This window comes from Ambystoma mexicanum, chromosome 14, assembly GCF_040938575.1.
Source record: "Ambystoma mexicanum isolate Mex_15411 chromosome 14, UKY_AmexF1_1, whole genome shotgun sequence".
In the NCBI taxonomy this organism is placed as follows: Eukaryota; Metazoa; Chordata; class Amphibia; order Caudata; family Ambystomatidae; genus Ambystoma; species Ambystoma mexicanum.
In genome coordinates, this window is record NC_090940.1 from 558,467,783 (window position 1) to 558,494,314 (window position 26,532).

The 26,532-nt window shown below is 49.5% G+C and overlaps 1 protein-coding gene across 1 annotated transcript in view; it reads right to left on the reverse strand.

Annotated features, from left to right (window-relative positions):
• The window catches only part of ADCK1 (aarF domain containing kinase 1), a 1,181,187-nt gene that overhangs the window by 331,751 nt on the left and 822,904 nt on the right, over positions 1–26,532 (reverse strand). The window contains exon 7 of the mRNA XM_069637911.1: positions 23,291–23,407. Within this exon, the coding sequence (XP_069494012.1) occupies positions 23,291–23,407 (117 nt within the window). The remainder of the gene's footprint in view (positions 1–23,290; positions 23,408–26,532) is intronic.

Genomic DNA, 26,532 nt, shown 5'->3' on the forward strand with positions numbered 1-26,532 from the left:
AGTTAATAAATCACTGCAGCCTTTTTCCTATAGAAAGAGGAGGCGGGGGTGGGGTTCAGAGGCATAGCCAGGATTGTCTAACACGTGGGGTCTGAAGCTAACCGCAGTGACATTAAGATCTGTAAATGCCCACACAGTGCTGCTGAGTGGGCATTTACAGATTCTGGGTGGGTGTTGCCCGCTCAGGCCCTACCCTGTCTATGCCTCTGGGGGAGGTGGGGTTATTCATCTTTTGACGCTTGAAGGATTCATTTCAAACATGGTTAGGAGTACAGTCTGTTCCAAACTGCACTGCCATCAGGGTGAACACCAAGATTTCAGAGAAAGAGGCAAGCTCTTCCCCCAACCATCCAAAGGGAATATTTGGAGTGACCTGTTTGCGGGACAAGGCCTAGTGTGAGCTGTGACCTCCGCTACCCAGGAACCTGCTCACTGACACTGATAGAACCTTGAAAGTGCTCCTTAAATCCTTCCTGGCTGGGAAGTCCAGAAGAAAGGACTTAACTTGTCCCTGCAGACAGTGGACAGGGCCCCCAACAGCGAAAGAAGCGTATCTGCGCTCTTCCTGCCTCTCCGAACCATTGGGATGCCAGTTTGGGAACCTTTGACCACGTCCAAAGAGCAGCAAGGGAACCCCCACCCCCAAGTTTCACTTGACACCAAAGCTCCACTGTCTCCACATTAGAGTCCCATCGAGTGTTTGAGCATCCCCAACTCGACAGCGCCTGCCTGGTTACTAGCTTCTTTAGACCCCAATCCGCTGCCGAAAGAGTGCCTCGGTCTTCAGCCATTTGAGCTCTCTTTCTGCCAAAGGCAAGTATTTGCTTCTGCGCATCCGAGATCCGTTGAGTGTTTGAGTTTCCCCAACTCAACAGCACCTGCCTGGTTACCATCTTCTTTAGATCCCAATCCGCTGCCGATTGAGTGCCTCTATGCACGTTGAGCCAGTTGAGCTCTCTTTTTGCCAAAGGAAAGTATTTGGTTCTGCACATCCGAGACCCGTTAAGTGTTTGAGCATCCCCAACTAGACAACGCCTGCCTGGTCACCAGCTTGTTTAGACCCGAATCCGCTGCCGACAGAGTGCTTCTACGCGCGTTGACCCAGTTGAGCTCTCTTTCTGCCAAAGGCAAGTATTTGCTTCTGCACATCGGAGGCCGCAGAGTATTCCAGCGCTGCTGACCCAAAACCGCCTGCATTTCCCAGTATCTCCTGCCAGAAAGTGCCACTGCGGCCCAACCGCACTGTGTGGTTAGATTACGTTGAAGCTGACCAGTGACAGGTGGTGAAAGCACCCAGATGCCCCGTTTGACGTGTAAGGCAATTTACATGTATACTCGAGAGTTGTTTTCCCAAGCTAGAAGCAGTGTCACTTAAAACATGGCTTTTTCAGCCAGTAAGGAGAATTCTTCCAATTGTTTATAATACAATTGCGTGAACAGATATTTGAACCAGGGATGCACAAGTGCATAAACAAACTGCTTAAAAACATTTTTGCTTGAAACCCTTAAATTAATGCACACCAATGCATTTTTGTTGTGGGCACGTGCAGGTGGATTTTCTCAGCTGCAGGCAGGGGAGCTCTAAACATAATGTGTAAAATGGCCGCCGCGCATCAACAGCTGGCCTTGCACAGCCCACCGTGTTTGCATTGTCTAAGTCTAGTGTTTGCACACAGCAGCCCTCAGTGTTTGCACTGCTCTCACATGACAGATTAAAAGCCACTCCAGCGCCGACCTCGAGCTGATCCGTACAGATTAGTGGCTTTCGGGATGCTTTAATGATAATCCGCTCCAGCCGGCATCAAGTAAACGTCAATAGCCGGCTGGAAAGAGTATCGCCGGAGGGGAGCGCGGGCGCAGCCGGGCTGCCAAGGCCTGTACAAGAATTCCTGTGCCGAAGCCGCCGAGCCACCAGCTCGGTATCACACGAGAAAGTGAGCGACAGCAAAGCGAGGCTGATTTGCATACAAGCCTTTGCGAGACACTAGTGAGCAATTTTAATAACGTGAAAACGTGGCTTTAAAAGTGGAGCAAAGCAAGGAAATGCGCTTTGCATTGCGCCATGAGCGTGCATATCCACTGTGTCGTCTGACATTATGCACCGTATTCACAGAGCGTTCTCCAATGGGGCTTTGCCATTATAAAACGCTTCTGTGAATTAGGCCCTATAACTATTACTTTTGCACAATGCTACATTTATTAGGAATTAGAGCATTACTGCGCCCCCATCACTGCGACCTCCGAAAATGTCGACTTATTTTTATTCGACCCCCTTTACACTACATATATATGTGGGGGTAACGGTATATAATGCAAGTGGGGGGTGGGCGGTGGAGGGTGCTGCAGGGGTCCGCCAGCATATATATGTGGCATAAAGGGGGTCAAGATAAAAAAAGTCTGCAATTTCGGGGTCACAGTGATGGGGGTCGCAGTAATCGTATCGATTCAAATTTTTACCAGGTGCAGCAGAGTTTTGTGCAGGACCTCACACTTTTGTAGGGGATCTCAGTGGGTCCTGGCGATCTTGTATTCTTCTGCTGTTTCTGTGAAGATTGGATCTCCATTTTGCAAAATGAATATGGATTTCATTTCCGTGGCCAGGAGACGAACACTAGGGCCTGTAGCCCACCTGACAAGATTAGTGATTGCTGTTCACACCCCTTGGCTTGGCCTGGTGCAAATACTTTTATATCTATCCTACTCCATTCTTCACCTTACTAACCGATCCCACCTTTATCGTTTACAGATCCTCCTGTGCGCCTGGGGACCAATTCCGTTGGTGACGGTGTACGGTACAAATACCTTTTACATTTAACATTCAACATCTATATATATATTTTTTTACGGGGGATAGGCTCTGTGCATATTGTACGAGCCCAATCTCCAATAAAAATAAAAAACAAGATGGCTACAGCAATAGAAAATCAAGTACCTTTTCTATTTCTATGGCGGCCGTAATGGGAAGGAGGCGGAGCGGGAAGCCCGAGCTGTTAGATGGCGGAGCGCCAGTAACGGTCGCGGTGGGTGGGAAAGCGGCACCTCGGAAGGCGTGTGAGGAGATAAACGCTTTGGCACTCTGGAAGTGGGCGGACCCAGGCAGGGCGGAGCGGTGTCTGGGTGGAGGGAGCTGGGATTAAGGAAATAGAGCAGACTCTCTAGGAGGGTGCAGGGGGAGAGTGTGCTCAGAGGAAGTGGCAAGAATGGGAAAGGGGGGTGGGAAGGCTGAAATGAAGGGAGGGGTGGAGGAAGGGGAGAAAAGGGGGAGGTCACTGACTGTGAAGTCTACATCTGTGGAGGGGGGGAAGCGGGGAAATGAGGGGCAGCATCTCAGCAGGTCTCCACAAAAGAATGATGGTGAGGGGACGGTTAGGGATATCTCAGGGTCGGGGACCCAGGAAAAGTGTATTTTGGAGGGGTTGGGGGCCTCAGGAAGCAGTGTGCCTGGGGAGGAGCAGATGCAGTATGACAGTGTGTGGAAGGTGGTGTTGAAGCCAGATAGTCGTGGGAAAACGTTTCAGGGGGAGAATCCGATGGTGATTGCTGGGTGGTTGAAAGAGGCTGTGGGGAATGTCACTCGGGTGTAAGTGGTGACTGGGGGTCGGTTGTTGGTGGAGGGGATGGGTGCTGATAGTAAGGCTAAGATACTGGAGGTGGGTTGTCTGGGTAGGCGCGCGGTGCGAGTGTTTGATCAGAGTGGTGTGTCGTGTAAGGGGGTGTTGTATGGGGTACCGTTGACTGTGAATATGTCTGAGGTGGAGGAGCAGCTGGCAGAGGTGGGGGTAGTGGAGGCGTGGAGGCTGGGGAGGAGAGATACACATGGGAATGTGGTGTCTACAACTGTGGCAGCGAGGTTTGCGAGAGCGGAGTGTCCAGAGGTGGTGAATTTGGGATATCAGAGGTTTCGTGTGATAGCTTATGTAGCATTGCCTTTGAGATGTTGTAAGTGTCAGCAGTTTGGACATGTGGCGAGAGTATGCAGGAATGAGAGGCACTGTGGGAGGTGTGGTGGAGATCATGAAATTAAAGAATGTAAGGTGGAAACTCCGGAGAAGTGTGTGAATTGTGGGGGGGCACTCTACTGCGTTTAGAGGGTGTGGGAGTCAAAGGGTGGCGAGAGAGGTGGTGCAGGTGAGGGCTGTGGAAGGTTTATCTTATGCGGAGGTTGTGGCTAAGGTGAAACCGGTTCGAGTAGTGAGTGAAATGTGTAGGAGAGAGCCGATGGTGGATGAGGCTGCGGGAAGGAAGGGAGTGGTGAGAGAGGTGAAAGGCGTAGAAATGGTGGTTGTCCCGAAAACTGAGTTTATGTGTTTTATAATAAATGTGCTGGAGCTGGTTCAGGGGAATTTGTCAGTCAGTGTGTCGAATCTTACGAAAGGAGTGGTGGAAGCAGGGAGGAGGTTTTTGAATGTTGTAGATGTGCTGGAAGAAGAAGTGTTCAAGAAGGTTATTAAAGTGCGGAAACAGAGTGGGGCATCGGCCTGAGAATTTTGCAGTGGAATGCAAGGAGCTTGTTGAGGAATGGGCAGGAGTTGAAAGCGGTGTTGTGTGGGGAATTGAATGTTGATGTGGTTTGTATTCAGGAAACGTGGTTAAGGGGTGATCTGAGGTTTGTGATTCCGGGTTTTGAGTTGTTTCGTAAGGATAGGACGGAGGGGGGGGGGTGTAGCTGTGGCAGTTCGGAAGGGGTTGGTTGCAAGGGAGATTGTGGTAGATGGAGCAGTGGAGATTATCGGGGCGGGGATTCGGGTAGGAGGATCAGAAATCTTAGTGTTGAATTATTATAATCCGTGTGAGGTGGTGGAGGTGGATGTGCTGTCTGAAGTGATAAGGGGACATGTGGGACCTTAGGTTTTATGTGGTGATTTCAACAGTGCCAATACGTTGTGGGGCAGTGATCGGACGGATGCAAATGGGGAACTGTTGGAGGGTATGGTGGATGAATTGAGTCTGTTTTTGCTGAATGACGGTTCGGGCACACGATTGGATGTGAGGACTGGGAAGTTGTCGTGTTTGAATCTGACCTGGGTGTCTGCTGCGATTGCGGGTGAATGTGACTGGATGGTGTGTGAGGATGGGGATATGGTGAGTGATCACTCTGGCATTTTAGTGACTGTGAGGGGTGAGGTAGGGGTCAGATCCCGGATGCTTAGAAGTCGGTTGAATTTTAGGAAGGCTGATTGGGAGTTGTATAAGAAATTATGTCAGGAATTGATTGTTTCTCGGGATAGGGATGGGGGGGTGGATGAATGGAATGAGCATTTGGTGCAGGGAATGAGAGCGGCGTCGGTAGCGGCAGTTCCGGAGGTAGAGAAGGGGAAAGGGGGGAAGGTTGAGGTTCCTTGGTGGTTGGTGGAATGTTCACGGGCTGTGGCAGCGCGTAAGAAGGCGAGGGCCAGGGCGGTGAGAACGGGAATGTTGGAGGATTTGTTGGCATATAAGAAGGCAAAGGCGGTGGTGCAGAGGGTGATTAGGGAAAGAAAGCGCGGATATTGGAGGAGCTATTGTGTGTCTATGGGGAGTAATTCTGATGTGGGTGAGGTTTGGAAGCAGTTCAAGCGGATGTCCGGGTTGATGAAGTCGCAGGGTGGCATGTCTGTGTTGTTGAAAGGGGTGGAGGTGGTCAGTGAAGATGGGGAGAAGGCGAATTTGCTGGGGGAACATTTTGCGGGAGTGCACAGTTCAGAGAACTTCCCGGAGGCAGTGAGACTAAGTATGGGAGTGGTTGAGGAGGAGATGCGGGAGTTGTTGGCGAATGTTGGGCCTTGGGAAGAGCAGTATGAGGCTCTGTTTTCTATGGCGGAGTTGGATAGGGCGATTCGGAAGGGGATTCGGAAGGGGAAGTGGTCAAGTCCAGGGGTGGATGGAGTCATGTATGTATTTTTGGAGAAGTTGTCGGTGGAATGTAAGTTGGAGGTGTTAGCATTGTTCAATGAGATCTGGAAGAGTGGAGTTTTACTGAGATTATGGAAGAGAGCGATTGTGGTAGCGATTTTGAAGAGTGGCAAGGTCCCGACGGACTGTAAGTCATATAGGCCGATTGCGCTGACTGTCGTGATGTGTAAGGTTATGGAACGGATGATAATTGAGCGCTTGGGGTTCTATTTGGAGTCGAATGGGTGTCTGAGCGATTTTCAGAGTGGGTTCAGGAAGAATCGGTCAGTGGCAGATCCGTTAGTGAGGTTGGTGACTGGAGTGGAGGAGGCTTTGTGTGATGGGGAGATGGTGGGGGCGTTCTTTTTGGATTTGGAGAAGGCGTATGATATGGTGTGGAAGAATGGGTTGCTGGTGAGACTGTTGGAGATGGGTGTGAAGGGGAGGATGTTTCGGTGGATTAAGGCGTTTTTGGCTGACAGGACCTTTCAGGTGAGAGTGAGGGGGGTGTTGTCTGAGGTTTGGAAGATGGAGAATGGGACACCGCAGGGGAGTGTGATTAGTGCGATGCTGTTTAATGTGATGGTGGACGGGTTGATTCGAGCTTTGGAGGGTTTCGGGGTGTCAGGTGGATTTCTTTGCAGATGATGGTGTGGTATGGGTAAGAGGGCGACGTTTTTTGTTGATGCAGAATCGGTTGCAAGCTGCGATAGTGCGTATGGAGGAGTGGTGTGGGAAATGGAGCTTTTCGATTTCTGTGGATAAAAGCGTGAGTATGGTTTTCTCAAGGAGAAGAGTGCAGCAAGGGTTGGACTTGGTTTTGAAAGGTGAGAGGGTTCAAAGCGTGGAAGAGTTTCTGTATTTGGGGGTGATTTTGGATAGGAAGTTAAACTGGAATTTGCAGGTGAATGGAATGGTGGATAAGAGCAAACGAAGGTCGAATTTGTTGTGGGCGGTGACTGGGAAAGAGTGGGGTGCTCAACAGAAGGGTCTACGAATGTTGTATAAGGGGTTAATTTTGAGTGTGATGGATTTCGGATGTCAAGTGTCAGTGGGTTTCACGGCAAGTCAGAAGTTGCGGTTGGACAGGGTTCAGGCAAGGGCATTGAGGGTGTGTTCGGGTGTGATGAGGTCCTCTCCAGTGAATGCGGTTCAGGTGCTGGTGGGGGAGATGCCGTTGGGTTTGAGGAGAGATGCGTTGAATATGAGATGGTGGGTGAAGTGCAGTGCGAAAAGTGTGGCTCATCCGGTGCGTGAATGTTTGAAGTATAATTGGAGGTTTGATTATTATAGAGACCGGTGGAGGAGGAAAGGAGGCACTTTTGGGTTTAACATGTGGGAAAAGGGAGTGCAGTGGGTTGTGGGCGATTTGATGACTGTAACAGATACGGATTTGGAGAGATGGCCGAGGTGGATGATGGGGTCTCCAAAGGTGTGTTTGGAGTTAGCGAATGTGGTGTCGAAGAAAAGAGGATTGCGGAGCGAGATCAGAGCTTTGGGCCAGGCGTATGTGGCAGGAAAGGAAGGATGCAAGGTGTTTACGGATGGTTCGAAGGATCCTGTGTCTGGGAGAGTGGGTATGGCGTATTATCTGGAAAGTATTGGGGAGCATAAAGTAGGACGATTGACGAATGATGTGTCAATTTGTATGGCCGAGTTGGTGGCGATTGCATTGGCGATCGATAGGGTGTGCGAGTTGGGGTTAGATAAGGTGGTGATATTTTCAGATTCATTGAGTGGGTTGCAGGCGATTATGGCGGGGATGGTGATAGGAAGGACGTGATTATGGACATCAGGAGGAAGATTGATCGGTGCGTACACGGGGGATTGGATTTGGAGTTGGCGTGGGTCCCCAGTCACAGTGGTATTTTGGGTAATGAGTTAGTGGATCTGGTGGCAGGTGAGGGTATGAGAAGGGGAGCGGTTGATGTGAGATTACCTTTGAGTGTGGATGAGGTGAAGGCGGTGGTGGTGAGACAGGTCATAGATGAGTGGCAGGAGAGGTGGGTGAGTGGGGTGAAGGGCAGGTGGATGTTTGGTGTTCGTGGGAAAGTGTCGGTGAAGGTGGATGCGGGGAGTCTGGAATGGAGGAGGTGGGAGGAGGTGATGCTGAATCGGTTGAGGATAGGACATGCAGGACTGAATGATTGTCTGTTTCAAGTGGGGAAACGTGAGTCGAGAGATTGTGCGGTGTGTGGTGTGCCTGAGACTGTGGGACATTTTCTGCTTAGGTGTGAGAGACATGTTGAGGAGAGAGAATTGATGAGGGTTCGATTGTCTGCGCTGGGTGTGGCTGAGCTGAGTGGGAAGAAATTGCTGGGAGGTGAAGGGGAGAGAGGCAGGAGGAGGAATAGTGTGATGTTGGATTTTGTGAGGCAAACGGGGCGGTGGGAGGAGTTGTGAGTTTATGTAAGCTAAGTATTGATTGGTGGGTCTGGTGCACATCATCCTTTAGGATGGGGAAGCGCCTGCGTGGGTCCGCCCATGCATCCGATAATTAAGAAGAAGAAGAAGCCCGAGCTGTTAAGCAGTTAAGTAGGGCAGGGGTAAGTGGGGGTTGACATTCAGGTGGGTGTGGTGGGTTCTGTAGGCGGGGTCTGGAAGGCAGGCAGGGGCACCCAGGGAATGCCTGCACTCATGGAAAGGCATCGGGTGGAAGGGAAAACGCAGGTGGTACACATTGTGCTGAGGCCCTAGGAATTGTTTGACCTGGCTGAAAACTAGGCTCGACTTTTTCTCGTTGATAGCAAAACCTAGTTCAAACAGGTTTCTTGTTTCCCGTGTATGCTGCTGACACATCCTTGGTGTGTCTCCTCTTATGAGCCAGTCCTCCAGAACATTCCAATATGAAAGTATGCATTTTTCATATCCAGTGTTGTCATGTAGTTTCCTCTTTTTAGTAAAGAAACGACTTCCTGTAATGCTGTCATTCTGAACTTTTGAGGTCTGACACGTGTCTTAGATCGAGCACTGGGCATTTGGTCTTGTCTTTCTTTGGAGCAAATAGCCTTGTTACCTCTGACAGAGGGATGGGTTCTGTGGCCCCCTTTTCTAGAGGAGCGTCTACCTCTGCCTGAAGGATCTGTTGATGTTCTAATGACATGTTCTTGTGTCTTGAAGGATGATTGCGTGGTATTTTCAGAACCTCCATCCAGTATCCATCTTTGACAGTTGTAATCCCCTTCCATACGTGGGCAAACTGAGAAATGTGACCCCCCCCTTACTGGGAAGAAATGGGAGGGGACATGGAATACTGAGTCTTCGCTTGGTGGGGGTAGCCGAATCGCCGGTTTGGCTACTACCGCCTAAATTGCCTTTGGAAGGAGGATTGCGAGGTAAGCAGATTTCCCTGATTGGCGTACCATGAACTGACGACAGTTCCTGTTGAATAATTGGATTGCGCTGATGTTCTCGCGTAGCCTGGCGCACGAAAACTCTTAAGGGTCTCATGCTCCTTTTTAGCTGTCTCTATGGCATTGTCCACTGCCTTACCGAACAGAATGTTGTTCTCTATCGGCATGTCAATAAGCGTGGCTTGTGTTTCGGGTTCCAACCCTGAATTTCAGAGCCACGCATGGCGTTTGCTAAGTTTGCCTCTGCTATTACCCTTCCTGCTGTATCTGCCGTGGCAGGTGATTACTTGATAATGGCATTTGCAGTCTGCTTACCCTCAGCTAGAGTCTTAAGAAGTTGCGAGCGTAGAGCCTCTGGAACTAGCCGGTTCCTCTAACTGATCCCGTTGGGCCCTATTTAAGCTACAGTGGGTGTTCTCGCCCTAGTCGTGCGCTGCTGTATCGCCTACAAAGGTCAAGGGATAGAAAAGAGCTTGCCCTATCCTCTCTAATTACTTTCCTCAATTTCTAAAAGCAAAGTGCACAGTGGTAATGGAAATCAATGTAGTTATTTTAATTTTATTGTTCCCATTGAGTGTGGCTTATCACAATCTTTTAATAAAAACAACTAAATGATTGAGCAATGGCTTCCAAGTTGGGATTCTTAAAGGTAATTCTTTGATTGGTCGCGTGTAAGGTTGGCTGTAGGGGGCTTTCCAAGTTTCTGGGTCTAGTCCTAACACATACTTTTTTTCAGAGTTGTTTCTCATGGTCTGTTACGTGAATGGTCCTTTCCATGTCGGTAGGTGGAAAGGTGGGGTGAAACAAAGCAGATTTTGGATCTAGCTTGTTGTCTCCCCCACAAGGGCGTGCGGGTAGTTCTTGCTCGGCGTTGCATATGCAACCCAGTCGGTGTGTGTTTGGGCAGTGTTTGTATTATTGGTGTTGCGCCTGTAGGATAGATCCCTTCCGACTCAGCGGTCCTTCCTTGGACCCCATTTTCCCTTTGCTGAGGTTATACGCCGAGGTTCGAGCAACTTACAAAGGGCTGTAAATGTTTTACAGTTGTTGGGTATTTGTACCCAAGGGTGACTCAATGCATGTATAGGTCTAATCCACCACATTTCGCTTTTACTCTAAGGAAGTTCCAAATGTGAATTGTTGTCAAGGGTAGCATAAATACATCACATTGCAATCCACGAGCCAGGCACAAAAAGCCACACAGCTTACAGCGCACCACCTGCCACTATCTAACTATATTTGTTTTTGTATAGCACCACACATGCAAGGGCCTCAGAGCGCTGACAAGACAGACAACAAAAAACGAGTATTCTAGACTCAACAAGAGTCAAACACCACCTGCCAATAAAAGTGCTGAGCGCAAATGTTTAGCTGCGTAAAGGGTAAGACTTAGATACAATAAAGCGTGCACATTCAGAGAAAGGTGTGCGACAGAGTGTAAAACGATGCAAGGCATTCAGTCAGGGGTGTCTAGCTTGGGCAGGATGGAGCACAAAATGTGGCAATGTGCTCTCAAAGTGGCACTCATTTATTAAACGTAATAGTATACACAAAACGTCATGCACCAAGTAAAGGATACCAAGATGTAGGCACAATGGTGCCATGTGTTAAAATCGCGTCATAAATGGCTGTTTACACAAAAAGTTGTGGCAAAAGCTGTGGTTTTGCCACCACAATCCATGTAAAGGATGCGGGGGACACCCCCACAGCCCCCGGACCAAGTATACCATTTAAGGGGAGCAGGGGACACCCCCACAACCCCCGCTCACCTTAAATGGTATAATGCGGTACACCTTTACTGGGTCAAACTACAGCATTTTCCCACATTTTTTTTTTAGAGGTTACATTTTTGCCGCAATTTTATTACTGCATACCAGCACAATGCAATGTGCACTCACAGTGACATGCAGGTATGAAACACCACAGTCTATAAAAAGAAAGAACAAATGCGCCTTCTGAGAGACATTCAGATATGGAAAACAACGTGGCAAAATACACAGCAACGCAATGTGCTTTTTTAGTGATGCCTATATGTGAGCGCGACAGAGTACAATCTGCAATCAATGCAGCACACTTTCTTAGGGCTAGTAAGATATGAGACAGTATGTAATGCGAGGTAAAGCTTGAGTGAGGCATAGCAAGGCGTGAGTAACCTGCAGCGTAAAATATGATGGAGCTCCTTCACGGAACTCCCAGATATGAAACAGTAGTGTATGGACAAATTCAGTGAATTGTCTTGGGGATTCTAGATTTGAGTACAAGGCAATGCCCTTTCAAAATGAAACCACGATATGAGGCCCAATATTTTAAGAAATGAAAGAATGCAGTGCGTTATCCTAGGGACTCCTGGGGTCCAGTACAGTGCAATGTGCTTTCACGCGGCCCCTAGAAACAATGCACAAAGGCAGTGCTCCAGACAAGATTTAGAAGAGCATTTTACTCCCTATTTATGAAAGTTGGGTGTTGCAAGGAACTAATGGTAGCAACAGTAAAGACAGACACAAGTGATCACAGTTCAAGAGTGTTTATTAAACTGTATACATGGGTGAGAAAAACGTCTAACCTACACCTAAATCTAAGATGGAATTAGGCAGTCCTAGTGGTGTCTTGTCAAAATAAAAGGGCCTATACTAAAACAAACTATTGCCAATCCTTACCGCTAAGTTATAAAACAGTGTGGGATAGTGTTCATAAGAAAAGAAAGAAGTGTTCCCAAAATGATGAGTCAGGATGTTATGGCAGGGGTCCCAATTCCCCACGGTTTCTAGCACGGGACAAAGGCGGGACTCTTAAGCATAATACGCTCCAGGGCTTCACCAGTACGAGGTTACAATTCCGTTCAACAATATCAGGGATCTTCTTTGTCAAAGACTCTTTCAAGCAAACCCCCCTCAGCCGGGCTCCAATCCGTTTCTAAATGTTAGTCTCCTTCAGTGGGGCTCAGACCAACCAATAGCACTTTGGACATCCCTGAGTTGGGTTCACGTGTGTCCCAAAAATGTAGTTCACATAGCTTTTTCCCAATGGGAAATTCACTTCCCTTAGCTTTCCGCTTGATGTTCTTCAGTTGGGTTCACTACCGCCTTTCAATCACACTCTCCTCATTTGTAATATTTCAAAGTCTCAATGTCTTTTTAAACAACCACCTCGCTTAGTTAGGTACCCCTCATAGAGACTCAGACCTTCACTTATCTTATCCAGCCCCCAGTCAGACTTTCTCTTAGCCCCCAGTCAGGCTTTCTCTTAGCCCCAGTCAGGCTTCACACAGTTCACACAGTGTTCCCCTCAGCCTGATGCAAGCGCCAATTTCACAATTCTTTGTACTTTAACAACGTGTCAAGGACTTTCAATTGAACAAGGGATTTGGTTGGATCCTTGTATGACCACCTTGAAACCTTCCGTCGGCCTTCCCAATGGCCTCCAGGTATTCATAGTTTTAATCTTTTTTCTTGTTGCCATTGGAACCTTAAGCTTAAAACAATCTGGATCATATCAGGCTCCCTCCCGACTCACTTGCTGTGTTGAGCTGGTTGGTGTTTCCTTTGCCGCAGGAGTGAAGGACGGTACTACAAAGGTAACCTTGTCTCCCTGTCCTAGCTATCAGTGCAGGAGGGTTCATTGTACCGCTGAAATGCGTCACACCACCCGCCAGCTGCAATTCCCAGTATTCCGTTCTTTGTTTAGAGGTTTCACGGGTCTGGGTTGAAAAGGGCCAGGGCACTTCCCTCCTTGACGTCCTTTCAGGTTACGCCACCTTTCTCCTCCATTTGAACTGCAGTCCTAGAATCACTGCTTCCTCGTACGTTCTGCTTTGCTCAGAGTGTGCTCTCGTGCTCCACCTTTTATACCTCGGGAGAAGGGAAAAGGGCAGTCAGGTATGTGAAATTAGTGGCAATTGCCTGACTCAGCCTGACCCTTGAGTTGGGACATGTCAGGTATAGAGCTCTGGTGTTAGTCTGTTGTCTTTCAGGGTCATCGGTCTGTGAGAAAGTGTTTGTGTTAAGAAAGGGGGGGGGTTGAGTTCTTAAGTATCCTACGGAGTAGGATGGGGAAAAGGTGTTGTAAAGAAGGGGTTACCGCGTCTCACCCGTCGGTGTCCAACTTCCACTCCCGAGGACCCCCATCCATCCTCTCGCACTGGTCCACCCCCAGGAATTGGATCCAATAGCGATGGCTGTATCCTGGCCACCTTCCGACTAGCAAATCAGGTCTACAACTCCAAGAATGCAAAGAAAATATAGGACTAGACAAACCTCTCAATATTAGAATTGGGGAATAATGGTATACAGGAACAGGTTATTTCAAGTATTGTATGAAAAATTCCTCTTCTTCCACTTCCTTTTGGGATAATTATTTACCAGTTTAGTAATGGAAAGGTACATTTGCGGAGTTGAGAGCAAGGCCGCCATTCTCCAGTGCTCACAAATGCTACGGGTGCATTAAAGTAACTTCTTGTCTCTATTTCAGGAGAACGCTTGTTTTGTCTTACACTTGCTTATTAAACATTTGTCTTTGAAAAGACGCAAAGTCTGTGACCATTCTGTTCGCCATTTTGTCACATTATTCATTGCGTCAGTAGTGTTCTTTAGTGTTCAAAGAGGATCATGGATGGGCCATGGTGCTCAATGGTGACTAGTCTGATCAGTGTGCCGATCCCTCGAAATACAGGTCCTTTCTGTCAAACAAGCACGATTTTTCAGCCCGCTGGTGGAGGTACAGCCTATCCCTAGCATAGGTATTAAAGCCACTGGTGGCAAGCATGTATGGACTCCACACCTCCCCAAGAGATGCACAAGAAAGGGTGAGTCTTGGCGGGCTCTGTCGAAAAACACTTGTAAAAAGTATTTATCAAAGAGGTAGATGCCTTTCGTCAGGCTCTTCTGAAAGTAACAGCAGCTGTACCACTGCTCTCTAATGAGCCTTGAGTTCTCAGACAAAGCGTAGGGGTGCATGAGAAGAAATACTGTGTTATCAATCTTGCTTGAAAGTGTGTCTTGAGGCCTTCTAGAGCACTACCTAAAATCTTCATCAGCACTATCCAGCACAGCCAAAGGTGAGGGGTCAAGTCAGTCCAAAAGATTTGACGAGCCAGTTTGCAGACCCCCTGTTCCAGAGCTCTCAAGGTTCCATGTGTGAAAAAGTAATCCAGTCCCCTTTGTTTTCATTGGATTCTGGGTTTTGTAGTCCTAACCTTTAAATGGAAAGCTAAAAATACAAGTCCCAGAATGCCGAAAAACCCAGACTAAATGGCTCTTTACACATGGAATTGGGGAAACTTGAGAGCTCTGCTGTTCCAAGTAGCTCTCTCCTCCCTCTCTCGCTCTCTCTTGATTAGGGATTAAGAAAAAAGATGTCTCTTCTTATTAGCATACATTTGGTGAGACATGGTAAAGTAAGTTGACATGGGAGGGGGCGCTAGAGAGCCCGACCAATATGGCTGCGGGTCTGTGAAGCTCTCCACTACCCGCGAACATCCGGACGTCTATCCTGTGGTCAACTGTTATGAATCAGCAATTTGTTGATGTGCATTGGTGTCTGACAGTACCGAGCCTCAGGAGAGTGAAGGCGGTAACGATCCGGAGCCGTTTCTTGGAGTGGATGGCAGTGGTCTCCAGCTGCTGTGGATAGCCGCGTGGAGTGGAGCAAGGGCTGCTCGGCAGGGGGTGAGGCCGCGGTGCAAGGCGCTGGCATGCAGAGGTGCTACAGGCACAAAGGTGTGGGGCTCGTTGGCCCCCAGCGGTGGAGTGTTGAAGAGGAGTGCGAGGCTCCTTGGTTAAAGAATCCCCGAAATAAGCCCTGGAGGGAGGGATCCGCCCGACGATTGTGCCGCGAGGAGCCCCGTGGGATGGTTGCAGCGATGCTCCTGCGACGTAGCCCCGGTGAGTCGGGGAGACCTGCAGCGGAGCGGTGGGCTCCTGAGGACACCTTCTGGCCCGTGCCCGGCGCTCCCCTAAACGCGGCCAGTCTGCCGGGGGGCGGCCGCGGGGCTGTGGGAGCGGTGGCTGGGAGTGACGTGACTTGGAGGTAGAGGTGGGCCTGCGCTTTCCCGCGAGGTCTGACGGAGGTGTGGAGGAGAGGAGTCCGGCCCTGCGGGATTTCGCTGCGCCGGTGCTGCCGGAGATCGTGGGAGAGGCACTGGGCGCATGTCGGAGGTGCCCTGGGACTGGCGGTGACTTTGCAGAGATAGCGGGGTGTGTAGCTTTTTGGAGGAAGGCTGGTCTACACACTTCACCCTACCAGCAAATTTCTGCCCAGGGACCTCAAGGCACTAGGGTGGTCAACCCCTGTGATGCTCAAGTTAGTGGGGGGGAGAGGGCGGCAGATCTGCTGCATGAGTAATTACGGACCTATAGTTCCTCATAGTTCCCTCCGGTTGACACAGTGACTTGCACATAATGGGTTGAAGAGTATGGGAAGGGAAGAATACTGTTCAAGGTGTGGTGATAGTGTGAGAATCTTCTTTGGTGATGTTCTATAACTGAAGGGAAAGGAGTACAGATTTACGACTAAGGAAGCAGGAACAAGACACAGGAATCATACCAGCTGTTGGACTGGGCTAGTGCTGTCCCCTGGAAGAGGTCCTTACCTACCTGCCGGCACAGTGGGGCTGTGCCTGCGAGACAACACTATACTTTGGGTACTCTGTATTGTTGTGGCATTGGCTTAACCGTGGTGCCCGGTGCTGCCCCCGCCCATAGCTGTTGGTGGGGTCGGGTGTACACTGACATGTAAGGTTGATCACATGCAGGTCCGCCTGGGCAAACATGGGGAACGGCTGGATGAGGCGGAGGGTCGGATATCCGGGGTGGAGGATGTGGCGGCCTCAGTGTCGGTGAAATGGCTGGAGTGAGGAAGGCCCTAAAGGAGTTTAAGGAGAAGCAGGAGGACCTTGAATCGAGGTCGAGAAGAAATAACATCAGAATCGTAGGCCTGGTTGAATCGGTGGAACAGAGTGATATGGAGGCTCTGGTGGAAGGAATCCTAAAGGAGGCACTGGACCCAGAGGGGTTTTTCCCTTTGTGTGGTGGAGAGGACACATAGAATCCCCGGTGGAAAGAGGCCGGTTCCTGGAGCTTCACCGAGGCCACTGATAGCCGTCTGCTAAATTACCGGGGCACTGTAATATCACCTATAGGGGGGACACTATCAAGTTTTTCCCTGATTTCTCTGGCAAGGTGCAGGCAGTCAGGAGGACATTTCTGGATGTGAAAAGGCAGATGAGGGACAGAAATTTGAAATACGCGATGCTATACCCGGCCAAACTCCGGGTGGAGCATAAAGACAAATCACTCTTCTTCCACACCCCTGAGGAGGCTGCATCCTTTTTGGATATGTTACCAGAAGCACCCGGGCAGCCGGGTGACAACGGCACCTAATGTGAGAAGGCGCAAAGGTACTTGCGCTCTTGCCAGGTGACCTGCTATGTTGTCTGGACTCAATTCTTTGAGCAGTTGTCAGAATACTCGGGGAGGGGTGCTGGAGGGTCGGGCTTGCAGCTACCCCCAGTGCGAAAGCTGGTTGAGTATATGCTGAGGGTAACTGGGAGGCCAGAGAGTTGGGGTTGCCGGCGTGGGTGTAGGGTGGGTGCTAAGGGGGGTGGGCTGGGGAGAGGGGCGGTGATGCACCGACAAGTTGGGGAGCTGTTGGTAGGGGAGGGGGTGGGAGATTAATGGCACGGGAAATGCAATTATTCGGGAGGTTGGTTTGGGACACGGACAGTAGGGTTTGAGATGCTTTTCAATGGCGACATTTAAACTTTTGACCTGGAATGTAAGGGGCCTTAACAGCCCACCGAAGTGCCGAAAGGTGTTGCAATACCTGCGGCGTCACCAAGTAGGGGTGGCCTTTCTCCAGGAAACCCATCTGATGGTAGACTCAGAGTGTAGGTTTGGTAAATGCTGGGGGTGCCATAGGTATTTTTCTTTGTATTCTTCCTTTTCTAGGGGCGGGGGTGTATTTTAGTGCACAAATCGGTGGGATTTCGAATGACCAGGTTGCTAAGGGATCAGGAGGGGAGGGCGCTAATAGTACAGGGGGTCATCCAAGCGGGGTTATACATGGAAATGTTTTATTATGGCCCTAATCAGGACACGACTGAGTCATTGGAGTGGGTGGAGAGGCAATTCGTGGACATGCCTGCAGGGGAGATTTTGTGGGCAGGGGATTTTAATGCAGTGCTGGACCCTGCTTGAGACCGGACGGGACATGCTCCGCGCTTGTGTAGTAAGAGCTCTGTCAAAATCTGGGGTATGCTGGCGGTGTGGCGACTGCCAGATATCTGGAGGGTGCGGAATTCGATGGTTAATCAATATACACATTACTCTGCGCCGCACAACTCATCTGCACGCCTGGATTACTTCCTGGTGTCCGAGGGTCTTATGGGGCAGACAACCGAGGTGGAGATTTTGGCCCATACTCTCTCTGATCATGCCCCTGTTTTATTAACTATCCGGTTGAGGGGGCAGGCGGGGGGAGGCCCCTGAGAGGATTCAAAAGTGATGAGCTCACGGACATAGTTTTTAGGGAGGAGTTAGGGAAAGCCATTGACAGCTATTCTGAGATGAATGAGGGGTCGGTATCCTCGGTGGGTATCCTGTGGGAAGGGTTTAAATGTGTGATACGGGGGGAATGTATAGCTAAGGAGGCGGGCATATTGAAGAGAAGACGCAAAGATTTAATGGACAAAGAAGAGGAGATACGTACCTTGCAGGTGGCGGCTCCTGTCCCTAATAAGACTCAGCAGGGAGATTAAATATGTGTGGGACAGGTCGGCCCCTCCGAAGTATGGTGAGGGTCAAGCTCCGGGACGATCGCTAGCTAAGGCTACGCGTTTGAATACCTCGGGATGCAGAGTGGCGGTAATTACGGATGAGGAAGGGACGGATCATTTTGAGGATGAGGCGATACTTTGCGAGTTTCATACATTCTATACTCACCTGTATGCTACCCAGTCCCGTGCAGCGCAAGCAGATATTGATGCTTATCTCGACCAGGTGGGTTTGTTTTGGTGTTCGGAGAGACAGAGGGAGTGGTTGAACAGGCCCGTGACACTAGATGAGGTGAAGGAGGCCATAAAGTCACTGCCTAATGGGAAATCCCCGGGCCCAGACGGCTTCACGTCTGAACTTTACAAGTGTTTTGTTGACAAATTAGCGCCCTATGTATTGCGGGTATACCAGAAGGCGGTGACTGAGGGTCGGCTACGGAGTCTCTTTGAGAGGCTTTGTTGGTAGTGCTGTTGAAACCAGGGAAGCCTGAAGGAGATTGCTCCTCGTACCGCCTGATATCCCTGATTAACTTGGACAATAAGATCTTGGCCAGAATCTTGGCATCACGCCTGACACTGCTGATGCCAACGCTGGTTAGGGCTGATCAGGCAGGCTTTATCCCTGGGCGGTCGACATCGTTTGGCCTGAGGCAAATGTTTGGGCTGATGGCTGCCTTGCCGAGCACAGACCCGGTTGTTGCAGTTTTATTAGATGCCACTAAGGCTTTTGATTCTATTGAATGGTCGTTTCTATTTGCGGTCCTGCGTAGATTGGGCCTGTGGGGGGTTTTCTTGTCCTTGGTGTCACTCTTATATGAAAAGCCAGTTGCAAGGGTGAGGGTCAATGGGCAGACGACCGCATTAATCCCGCTTGAAAGGGGGACGCGCCTGGGGGGTCCTTTGTCCCTCTTATTGTTTGCTCTGGCGATAGAGCCTTGGGCTGAGAGAGTGAGGGAGTTACTTATCCATCGGGGGATTCAGTTATACACCCACAAGGTGGTGATTTTGCTGTATGCGGATGATATGGTCCTGTTCCTACGCCACCCTGAGGTCAATCTAGATCCAGCTACGCTGGATATTCAACAATTTCGGGAGCTCTCTGGGCTAAAGTTGAAAGCTGGTAAGTCAGTGATATTCCCATTGACGAATGGGCGGGTTCTTTTTCAGGACACATGGGGGTTTCAGTGGGATATGCTTAGTACTCGGTATTTGGGAATCACCTTGGCCAGGAACGTGGAGGAAGTGTTCCGCAGTAACTATGGGAAGACGCTCCAGTCGGCTAAGGAAGCACTGAAGAGATGGACTTCGTTTCCGCTTAATCTGTTTGATAGGGTCGCTGTAGTCAAGATGTCCATTCTCCCCCGGCTCCTGTATGTGTTTCTTAATGTTCCCATTAGGATACCCAAAAAATACTTTCAAGACCTCAAATTGGCAGTGATTCAGTTTCTCTGGGCTGGGAAGCAGGTGCGGGTCGCGTGGGATAGGCTCATTGCACCTGTCCGAGGGGGACGTCTGGATCTGCCCGAGTTTGAATTATACTATCATGTAGCCCAAGCTAGTTATCTAAGATGCTGGTATGGGATGGCGGCTGAACATAGGCATGTTGAATCCCCGGCATTGCTAAGGTCGGTTATTCTGACGGCTCAGGTTCGCCCTGAGGTGTCCCGGAACTTGGTGGGGTTAACATGTAGGGCTTGGTCTCTTCTGGAACACAAACCTAGGGGTAGTGTACTTTATTCGCCAGAACTCCCGGTCATATTTACTCCGGGGATACCTGTGACTAGTGAGGCGGGTTACTTTGCCTTGATGAAGCGGGTGGGAGTCACCAAATTCGCAGACTTGTCCCCGGGTGGTAGGTTTATCTCCATTGATCAGCTGAGAGGTAGGGGGGGCCCTATCGGCGTTGGATGTATTTCTGTACTTTAGGCTTCGGTGGTGCTGCAGCGGCTCTTCCCGACCTTCCCCGAGCAGCCCCAGGTGGCAAAGCTGTTGGACAGGGTGATAGGATGGGACCTGGGTCGCAGGATGCCCTCAAAACTGTATGCAATAGCTCTGGAGAGAAAGTCATCGACCGCAATATCATCACGGGAGGAGTGGGAAAAGCTGCTAGGTAGGGAGATATCGGGGGATATATGGGCCTAGAGGGGACTAGAAAGGGGGCAATTAACACTAATTTTAAACTCGTTCATTTTAAAATCTTGCATCAATATTATTATTCTCTGGCTCAATTACATCGGTACTACCCTCAAAGATCTGCGGCCTTTATTAGGTGTGGGTGTGAACCTGAAGGATTTCTCCATGTGGCATGGGAATGTGCACTACTTGACCAATTTTGGGGTGGGGGGTGTTTGATGTGATTGGCGGTTTGCTCTGGATCCGATAATGGGCTTGCTGGGGTATACTGCTCAGGTACTGAAAGGGACTCGGAAACGGATAAGCCTCCTGCTAATCCTAGCCCAGCGCAGGGTTGCTATGGGGTGGGGTAAGAGGAACGCCCCAACGATTGCTGAATGGTCTCAGGACATTTTGTATTGCAATGACATGGAATTGAGATGGGGCGTAATGCAAGGAAAGGGCTAGGGGGACACGAAGATGTGGGATGCATATAGGTCATACCTTCTCAACCAATCGGGTGGCGGGGGTCGAGCTCTTGTTTATCACAGGAACTTTCGAGTCTATCACCACCAGACTGAATGGCCCAAGCGCCGCGGGGCGTTTTTCATAATTATGTGGCCCTGGATAACTGGAATACTGGGGGAGGGGGAGAGAATGCATTGAGTTGTGGCCCTCCTTTTCTGTTGCATGGACTTCTGGGACTTGTCGCTGTATGGCGAATGCTCCCCATTGTAATACTACGTAGTTTGTTGGTCGTGTGCCTTGGTCCGACTCAAGGTGTGGCGATTACCTGTGTGCCATGTAAGGGGTGGGTGGGTGAATGGGTGGGTGGGATAGGAGGGGTTGGGTGTTGGTTTGGAGTTGTTGTTTATATGAAATGTCAATAAAGTTTTTTTTAAAGTAAGTTGACAAATGTAATTGCTTTATTTCAATGGATTGAGTTGTGTTGTTTTACTTGTGATGAATGCAGTGTATACATATGAGTTTATAGAAACCTGAAGCGTCGATTTATTTCCTGATTTGACGTACAGTATTTGTTCTGAAGTGGTACTGATATGCCAGGAAAACAGGGCTCTAGGCGGATTCAGTAATTTGTGAGATTTCTATTGAGGAGCTGTGTAACAATATTAGAGCAGGGAGATAATTAATGATCGCTCGTCCAGAATGTTCCAAGCGCAGTTAATAACTACCGATATTGACTGCACTGTAAATATTCAGATTTCAAAAGCAGACGGAGCACAGCAATGACATTTTCAGGCAGGATTTCTTTCAACAAGATCTCTGGGTAGCTTTATTTCACTGTAGCATCCTATGTAACACTGCAACGTGAAAGCTAAAACATGTGAAAATGCTTTTATTTTCTTTTAGAGAAACTGTTCACTTTTACATTACGCCTAATACATGCTCATGTCAAACCTATATCAGCTGAACTAAGTTGGCAATTAAAATGCTTAACTTATGAAGACAACTGTGTTATTAAAATATTTAATGTACAAACTCAATTTGTCTAATTACTTTACACAATATCAAACAAACGTTGCTCTTACGTCACCACCAAATCAGGTATTGCTATTGTCACTATGTGCTAACAGCCTTATAGACGCCGGGAGGGGTCATTACTGCTTGGGATGGAGACCATTCCCCAACTTATGACCTGAGACAATGGGGCGGGTCATTATCCTGCGATAATGACCCCACCCTTAGTCTATAAGGCTATATTTATGTTATAAGGTGATTTGACGAGATGCCAAAATCCCATTTGTTCAGGCCCTCAAAGACATCCGGATGTCCCAGTCTGTGATGGAAGGAGCAGCTCTCACTCCCTCAATGCTGGAGTATGTTCGGTAAACATATGCTTTTAGTATTTGTGAATGCGCTGAGAAGAATCCTCAAGTACCACTCCCGAAGGCTTTTCTCTGAACAAGAAGGGCCAAACTATTGAACTGAATTGATATTTCATTTCTATCGCGCTCATACACAAGTGTTTCAGAGCGTGACAAGGCAAGGGAGGGGAGGGGAGGGGAACAGGGCAGAACAAAACAACGACCTTACTAGGCCCAGTGACTCTGAGAACGCGCAAGTGCATGGGGGAGGTGGAGGGGAAAAGTGCATGAGGGAGTAGTGGTGGAAAGAGTGGAGCAAAAGGAGAACAGAATAATTAATAATAAATAAATAAAATAATATTAAAAAGCAACAAAAGTGGTAGTGCAGCCAGCAAGTGGCAAGTGTTGAGTTTAAGACAATAGATGGGGTAAATCCGATAAGTGCAGGAAGAGAAAGAAGAGGGGGCTGTATGGGTACAGATACAAACTCCAGTGCAAGAGGTGGCCCGGGGGCAGTGCGGGAGGGAGGCAGGGTGAGCAGGAATCTGGGCCGAAGGACAGAGGGTGGCCAGGTGGGAGCACAGTGCCAGGTGAGAACAGATCAGCAGAGGAGAGGGGGGGGGGCGAAGGCAAAAGCAAAGAGGAAGGTCTTGAGGTGCTTGCAGAACCGGAGATGGTTCTCCTCAAGTTTTAGAGAGGCTGGGAGGCCCCAGCCGAAGACAGATCTATCCCCAGCTCGTTTCTTTGAAAAAACGACTGACCCTGAGGGAGTTAGAGGTAGAGGAGAGAAGAACTCGAGAGGGGATGTATTTGCGGAGGGATAGCTGAAGGTATTTTGGACCCAGGCCCCAGAAAGCCTTGAGGACAATGCAAAGGGTTTTGAATGTAATCCTTGCATCCAATGGGAGCCAATGTAGAGATTTCAGAGCTGGAGAGATACAATCCCAGGGCTTGGTGCCAAGGACAAGTCTCACAGTCCTGTTCTGGATTAGTTGCAGAGGGCGCAGAGTAGAGGCAGGTAGGTTAAGAAAGAGGCTTTTACAACAGTCCAACCTAGAGAGAACCAGAGCTTGTGAGACAGTGAGCTTCTGGGGGAATGAGAGGAAAGAAAGAGTACCTCTGAGGAGGTGCAGAAGGAAGTTAGACTTTTTACAGACATCTGAGGTGTGGGCGGAGAAGGAGAGTGTGGAATCAAAGATGACCCCGAGGTTCTTAGCCTCGCAGGTGGGGGTAGGAGGAGGGCCAAGGGAGGCCGGCCAGACATACTTTGTACATCACAAATGCACCCTTGAACACCAAACCTGAGCAGAGCCCCTCCTCTGCCTCATCTCACTGACGTCACCTCGTTAACTATGTCTCACCTCATTGACGCTGATCTGGTTCCGCTCCATGTAACCCTTGTCATTCACCTGACCGCCGTCCACAAACTCCATAACCAGCACCCGCCGGGTCGAGAGATCCCAGTGAATCTTGGGAATCTGGAAAGCAAGAGAATCGTCCAGTGAGGGTACTGCCAAGTTAGAGAGCGTGCAGATCACTACTGGGTGTTTCCGTCCAGAGAATGGGTTTTCTATCCGGGGCTGTATAGAGCCAAGGACCAGACTCAGGGGAGTGCCTGGAGATATGCAAAGACACACGTTGCTTTCAACCACTAGGAAGCCCCTGGCTATTGCTGACTCCATTGCTCAGTGGGGAAAGCAGTAGGATGCCAAGCAGCCCAGATCCGTTCTCCACCAAAGGGCATTGTCTGGAGAGCAACAGTAAAAGTCGTTTAGTTTATTCATTTATAATGCGCACCAGACCCGGGGGTATCAGGGCGCAGCAGTTACAGATAATGTGAAGCTTAGTTACAAAGTTGGCAGTGCAATCAAACAGTAGTGCAGATGAAGATCACAGAGAGAAAAAAGAAAACGCAATGGCATATGCATAGACAAATCATTACAATGTAGACAAGATACAGAGGCATGTACAATTTATATTCATGTGTGTGACACTCGTCTATATGTGCATTCAAACTATTCTGGTTCCTATTGCCTACAAAGGAATAAGAACTTTGTCTATTTTCGAATTACTTCTCCGTGTGTTCTATTCGTTCTTTGTAGGAGTGATTGAACACTCTCGTGAAGTGGACGATTCATTTGCCTGAAAAATAAAATATTGCATGTTGCCTACAATTCCTTCGATGTATGCGATATTATTTGTTCTGATCAAGCCCACACCTGCTTGCAGCTTCATTCATTGTATAGTTAAACATTAGGCTCGTGAATGGACCAGCTGGGAGCACATGTCCTTGTTTTGGTAAAGTAGTGCATGGCAGGCTAGCTGGGCCCAAGGAGCCATTCCCAGGAAAGCGAGAACCCTGTATTTAAAACGAGAGGGCATATTGCAACACAGAGAACATGGGTATAATGTGGTACTGCTGTTGCCCTCCAGCTGCGCTGTTCGCAAATGCGCAAGAGCAAACTAAGGTCAATCTGCAGGATGCAGGGAGAGGGTAATCTCTGCCTTGCTTGGGCATGCTGCGAGGAGCTACAGAGCAACAGGAGATGGTAGAGCGCTTTAATGACAATAACGCCCATTGATAGAGTGCACCCCGCAAACAGAATTATCTCTTTGCGCTTAGTAAGTGGCGCAACACTTGACTGTGCATTGCTCATTTCATCGACCAAGCTGCAACGCTAGGGTCTGAAGGTTACACTTAGATCTCTGCAGCAGGCGCATTCACCTGAAGAGTTGTCTGGCTGTTTTGAGCGATTACAAGAGGCTGGGGAGGAAGCACGTGCTATTTTGCGCGATGGGGGAGATTGCAAAGCGGTTAAAAAAAAAAAAGAAGAAGAAGAGAATTCTACCTGGGCAGGGGATTAAATAAAGCGAGGAATGGTCTTGACGCAGGAGGGAGTCTGAAAACCGAAGGTCAAACGACCGCCAAGGGGAAATCATTGCTGTAGGCGGCTGCCGCCATCTAAGGTTTATGCAAAGGATTTGCAATTGTGACTAGGGTTTGCGGAGGACTTAATGGGGATCGGTCACGTATTGTGGCTTTGAACTGCTCTTATGAGAAGATCTGATCTGCAGGGCCTGCTGAAGATGCGTGGGGGCCCATTTCACCATGATGGTTTGGGCCCCTTGCTTAGATGGGAAAGCAGTCTGAGGCACCCGTGGGGTGCATAAATTACAATGGTGGCAACGAAAAGGCTAATAGCCGCCGAGTATCATGAGACGGCCAGCCAGCAGGGAGCATAAACACTAAATGCCCACTGAAGAGCTCTAAACCCTTCTTTGTCAGCAAGTGGCTGATGTGGAGGAAGGAACAAGTTACTTACCTGTAACTGTTGTTCTCCAGCATGGGTCTGGCATGGATTCACATGCTCATGAATATTCCCCGTCGTCAGGCTGGGAATCCTCGGTAAAGAAAAAACCAGTATCAGTTTCGTTTCTGATCTGTCTTTCGTAGTAATAACCAATCACTGGTCTCTGCGTCATACTGACCACAGCCAATGACTGCCCTCTACCTAAGCACCTCCTCCGGCAGCCATCTTCAGATTTGGAAGCACGTGAAGTGGCAGTATGACCAAGTGAAGAGCCGCAGAGGGGTAGGCGGGAGGGTTCGCATGTGAATCCATGCCAGACCCATGCTGGAGAACAACAGTTACAGGTAAGTAACTTGTTCCTTCTCCAGCATGGGGTCTGGCATGGATTCACATGCTCATGAATAAAGAATACATAGCAGTACACACATGCACAACCACGGGAGGTGGCAAAGGCTCAACATTAAGCATCACATTAACTCAACATTAAGCATCTTACCTCCTCACCAGGCTCACCTCAGGCGAACAGGTTGCGCAGCACTGCTTGGCCGACCCTGGACTCCTCCCTGGAATCCCGGTCGACGCAGTAGAATTTCGTGAAGGTGTGCGTCGACCTCCACGTAGCAGCCCTGCATATGTCCAGCAGGGGCACACCAGATAGGAACGCCGTGGTAGCTGCGATCGCTCTGGTGGAATGGGCTCTCGGACGGCCAGGCAGCGGTCGGTTTGCCAACCGGTGACAGTACATGATACAGCGGAGAGCCATCTGGAGATGGAAGCCTTCGAGAGAGCCTTCCCCTGATTGACAGGTCCAAAGTTCACAAAGAGTTGTGACGTCTTCCGAAAACCCTTCGTGCGGTCCACGTAGAACTTCAGCGCTCTAGCTACATCCAGCGAGTGCAAAGTCCTCTCAGCCGGCGACGAAGGCGACGGGAAGAACACAGGTAACACCAAGGGTTCGTTGAGATGGAAGTCGGACAGTACCTTGGGCATGAAGGAGGGGTGCGTCCTGAGCACTACCCTCGCGTCGTGGAAAGTCAAGTACGGGGCCTTGCAGGAAAGGGCCTGGATCTCTCCCACTCGTCGTGCGGAGGTGATGGCCACGAGAAAAGCTGTTTTCCACGATAGAAACTTCAACGGGGCCGAGTGCAGAGGCTCGAACGGAGGTCCCATGAGCTTGGTCAGCACCACGTTGAGCTCCCACGCCGGGGCCGGAGCCTTCACCGGCGGGAACGATCTGAACAGTCCCTTCATGAACTCTTTCACCAGACGATGAGACCACAAGGACGTCCGGC